At 48.8% G+C, this 4,802-nt stretch overlaps 1 protein-coding gene across 1 annotated transcript; it reads right to left on the bottom strand.

Annotated features, from left to right (window-relative positions):
- Positions 1 to 1,813: 1,813 nt before the first annotated feature.
- EPPIN (epididymal peptidase inhibitor) lies at positions 1,814 to 3,585 on the bottom strand (the record flags this gene model as incomplete). The annotated part of the gene is made up of 3 exons (XM_027843224.1): positions 3,483 to 3,585; positions 3,157 to 3,288; positions 1,814 to 1,981 (listed from the first exon to the last, which is right to left on the bottom strand). Coding segments are annotated over exons 1-3 (403 nt in total), but the record flags the coding sequence as incomplete, so codon positions are not given.
- Positions 3,586 to 4,802: the final 1,217 nt, after the last annotated feature.

The raw sequence follows: 4,802 nt of genomic DNA, 5'->3' as shown, positions 1-4,802 counted from the left end.
AGAGGGGAGTGAGCTCCCTGTCACTGGAGGCCTTCAAGAAGAGGCTGGATGACTACTTGGAATGGGATATTGGGGAGGAGATCTGGGAGATGTAGATGAGGGACCAGATGACTCCTGAGGTGCGCTGTAGCTCTGAGATGCTGCTATTCTGTGAAGAAGGTCCAGTCCTGAAGCTCTTTGGAGGGATATGTTTGCCTAGACTAGCACAGTAAATGGTTCACCTTCCAGCTCAAAGAGGTGTATTGGCACTCCATGTCCTAGAAAACAAAGAAGAAGGTACAGACTCCTCATCTCCAAGACCTCCCTCCCCTTGGCCCCAGACCTCCTCCTTCCACTCCTCCACAGGCAAGATGTGAAGCCTTATCTCAGCCTCCTCTAGATCAGGGACTCAGTGTCCCAGGCACCATGGATATCTCCACATGCCTTCCATTCATTCTGATTTCCTCATCTTTGTGCCTTTGCTAACACTTTGTAGATCATGTCACCTCCCATACATCCCACCCTTGGACTCAATAATGTCCTAGGGTTCCCTATAACCTCCAGGATCCAATATAAAATCCTTTGTTTAGAATTCAAAGCCCTTCATAACCTAGCCCCTACCACCCTCTGTCCAGTCTTATCACACCTTACGCTCCCCCATGGACTCTTTGCTCCAGTGACATTGGCCTCTTGGCTGTTCCTCACACAAGACCATCCATCTCCCAACTCTGGACATTTTCCCCAGATGGCCCCCCATGCCTGGAATGCCCTCCCTCCTCACCTCTCCCTCCTGGGTTCCCTGGTGTCCTTCCAATCCCAGATAAAATCCCACCTGTTACAGGCAGCCTGTCCCCATCCCCCTTAATCCCAGTGATCCCCTCTGTGGACTTTCTAATTTATCCTGTATGTAGCATGTTTATATGGTGCCTCCCTCATTAGACTGTGAGCTCCTTGAGGGCAGGCAAAGCCTGCCTTTTGCCTTTTTTGCATCCCCAGCACTTAGCATAGGTCTTGGTACATAGTAGGCATGTTATAAATGGATATGGACTGATACTGTCCCTCTTTCCTAGAATGGACTCCTGGACTCCCTGCCTCTGTCCTATCTCTGGCTGCTGACATCCTTGTTCTCTTTCAAGGACTAGCTCGAGTGACACCTCCTCCAGGAAGCAGATTGGATTTTACACATACACACCCGCAGAAGTGGCTGACTCCAGTCCTAGGAGATAGCTCACAAGCCTTGCTTGGTTGCACTTTAATGCATTCATCTCATTCTGATCAGGATTAGACTTGACTACAAAGGAGGAGGATGCTCACTGGGAACCATCTGGTCCTCCACAGCAGACGTTATCAGATACTGAAATGTTAGTGTGCTAACATTAGTGTGTTAGTGTGATCAAACCCAGTGGTCTCTTTAAGAAGTACATAGGTATGCTCAGAAAGGATAGCACAGAGAGGGCTTATCTGAAAATTGGCCCCATCCCTGGAGGCCTTTGCAAAGCTAAGCCTGGCAGCCAGTCCAAGCTGGGCATCCCCACTGGCCTTGAGACTGAACCAACTGGTCAAGGGAAAAGCTATGTTCTTAAGTCTGTGACATCCTATGTGTATGAGCCCCTTTGGGCAAGGAGTATGAATGGATGGGGCTGTGCATGGCCTCTGATTGGATCAGAGAATAGGGTCCCCTTTGTTACCTCCCAAAGGTCCACCTGACCACTGTCCACACAGTGGCCAGGAGCTAATTGGGGTCAGAGCCCAAATGAAACCCTGGTGTCTTAACCCAAAGTCTGGAACTCTTTCTGTGACACCACCCTACTGCCTCTCAAGTTCATGGCCTCACCAAATGCCAAGCAGGTTCTCTTGCAAACATCATGAGACTGGAAGCTGTTTTTGCTATCAGTGCAGAGGTTGTACTCGAAAGGGTAGCATTCATTTTCTTTAATGCTATAGTACCATCGGGTCAAAGTGTGCTGACAATGTTTAGTCTTGACGATCCGGTCACATGGGTCTGAAAAGAGATTAGAGAGTTTTGAACCAAAGAAAGAGTTTGAGAGTAAAGTTGGCCTCCATCTCCCTAACACCATCCATCACCAACGTTGACAGTCTTATCTGGAAGAAAAGCCCTCACCAGGGAATGCAGAGACCTGGCTCCCAGGTCCAGCTGTGTGCCCTTGGGGCCAACTTCTGTGACTCCAAAATCCCATTGCTAGGCTATGGCCCAGGATCACACAGCAAAAGAGTTGGGGCCAGGATGTGAGTGTCCTCCTCCTTATTCAAGCCCCTTCCCACCATATCTACTCCCTCAGCTTAAAGCACAGGGTCAGGAGTTCCTGGACCAAATAATGAAACTGGTGGTCCTGAGTGGTGGAGATGGGTGCAGTGAGGTCTGGGGCTGTCAGCTGGGACCATGAACAGAAGTAGGCATCCTGGGGCAGGGGGGAGAGCAGGGAACACTGCCTAAAATAGACTCTCTTTCCTTCTTTTCCTTTGGAATGCCTACCTGTCTTGGCAAGGTCAACTCAAATGCCACCTCTTCTATGAAGCCTTCTCTGGTCCTGGAACCATCATCTCCCTTGGTTCTTAGATTGCATTTTGCATTTCCTGAATTCACAGCAATGTTGATTGTGGGCCTGTGTTTGTGTTTGACCCAGTAGATTGTAGACTGTAAGCCCCATGAAGACAGGCACTTATCTAAACTTCTTATCACTCCTTGTGCTCATCACAGCTCTCTGGATATAGTGGGTGCTTACTAAATGCCTGTCAGGTGGCTGGCGAAGGAAGGAAAGAAGGAAGGAAGGGAAGGAGGGAGGGAGGAAGGGAGGAAGGAAGGAAGGAGGGAGGGAAGGAAGGAAGTGAGAGAAGGATACAAGGAGGGAGGCAGAGGAGGGACGAAGGAAGGAAGGAAGGAAGGAAGGAAGAAAGGAAGAAAGAAAGAAAGAATGAAAGAATGAAAGAAAGAAAGAGAAAGAAAGAAAGAAGCAAGGAAGGAAGGAAGGAAGGAAGGGAAGGAGGGAGGAAGGAAGAAGGAAGGAAGGAGGGAAGGAAGGAAGGAAGTGAGAGAAGGAACCAAGGAGGGAGGCAGAGGAGGGAGGAAGGAAGGAAGAAAGGAAGAAAGAAAGAAAGAAAGAAAGAAAGAAACAAGGAAGGAAGGAAGGGAGGGAGGGAGGAAGGACAGTTGCATACCTTCAGTGGGGTCTATACATTTCATTCCACAGCTGAACAGGCAACATTTCTCCTGGGCCTTGCAATCCTTGTCATTGACGCAATCATTATTCTCTCTGAAAAGACACTTTGCTCTGATTCGGGGGCACTTCCCTAGGGGAGAGCACAGCATGACTCACTCTGTTAGCCCCCACTTTTCCCCTTCCCCACAGCCCCCTTCCCTCTCCCAGTCTATGCTTGCTTCTGAAAGAAACTCTTTGGGGAAATATTCTGAGCTTCAACTGAGTCGGGGTTTGGGGGGTATCTCCCTTCACACAGTCCTCCCCTGCCTCTCCCCCATCACCTACAGCCATATTTCATGCGGAAAAAAGCCAGCAGCTTATTGTGGTCCTGACTCAGGATAAACAGCAGCAGTAGCAGTAGTATCAGGAGGCGGCCTCCAGAGCCCATGGTGCTGAGGGCTCTTCTCTCCCACGGCCTCTCCCACCTAGCTGGCCTGGCTGCCTGCCTGTTTGGTTTCCTCTTAGTCTGGCCTGCCCCGGGGCCTGACTCCCCAGCCAATCTCCAGGCTGTTTACCCATGTCTCACTGTCTGTGGGCTGTGTCTGCCCATCAGAGCCCCACCTACCCCAGTCTCCCTGAAGAGTTGGGTTTGGCAGTCCTTAATGTTCCCCCAGTCCATGGCTAGGCATCCAAGCGGCTGCACTAATCTGGGTCGGACCAGGAGCAGGAGGTCAGGGCACCTCATGGACCCCTTCCTCCACAGCCTCGTGGGGAACCAACATACTCTGTTCTTTCCCACCTCCCTGCTTTTCCTCATCCTCTCCCCTTTGCCGGAAACAGCTCTCCCTTCCCCTTTTCCTGATAATTCCTACTGTGATATTGAAAAAGTTCAGGAGACATAGTTTCTCAGTAATTTAATCATTTTAATAATGGCAGCATGTTATTCATAAAAGAGGTCAGTGGCACTGTTGAATGCCAAAGACCCTTCATGGCAGTGAGCTCGCTCTTTCTATGCCCTTGGAAGAGTGGGTGTTCCCCACTCTTGGCAACCAACTCTGATTGGTTAACAATTTATGAGAGAATGAATATTCCAATGAGAGGTGGGCTGTAATGCAATGAGGGTCTTGAGGTATGTGACACTGAGCACCCAGATCTTGGTCAAAGGGACTTAGCTATTTCCATTGTTGTTGTTTGTCTTTCAGTCTCAAGGAGGACCATGATCCATCTCCACATCACCTGTCTGACAAAGGGAGAATCCACATTTTCCTAGACCTGTCTGAGTTAACAACACTAGCAGGAATCCACCCATTAGCCTAAACGTAGCATTTTCTCTGCTGTTTTTAATTAGATCCTTAGCCTGGGTAAGTCTTTGAGAAAGACTGGTTGATTTCTGGATAAGGAAGTAGAAAAAGGGGAAAGACCTTCGTCCTAATTCAATAATTAGTTCCTAAATACAAGAGAGAAATAATCCTTTCTCTCAGTACCTCTCCTTTAGAACCCATCCCAAATATCACCTCTTCTAGTCAGCATTCCCTGATTGCCCTTCTCTTATGTGGACTTGTCCTGTCAAACTTCATTTTGTGCTTTATTCATGACTATCTGGTGCATTTTCATAATACTGTGCATTGAAGTTACCTGTATTTGTATCTCCTCTCCTCCTCTGCA

The sequence above is a fragment of the Vombatus ursinus genome, unplaced genomic scaffold, assembly GCF_900497805.2.
Source record: "Vombatus ursinus unplaced genomic scaffold, bare-nosed wombat genome assembly UNPS02005008.1, whole genome shotgun sequence".
Taxonomy (NCBI): Eukaryota; Metazoa; Chordata; class Mammalia; order Diprotodontia; family Vombatidae; genus Vombatus; species Vombatus ursinus.
Note: the sequence above shows the minus strand (reverse complement) of the source record. Positions and strands in the feature narration are given on the sequence as shown.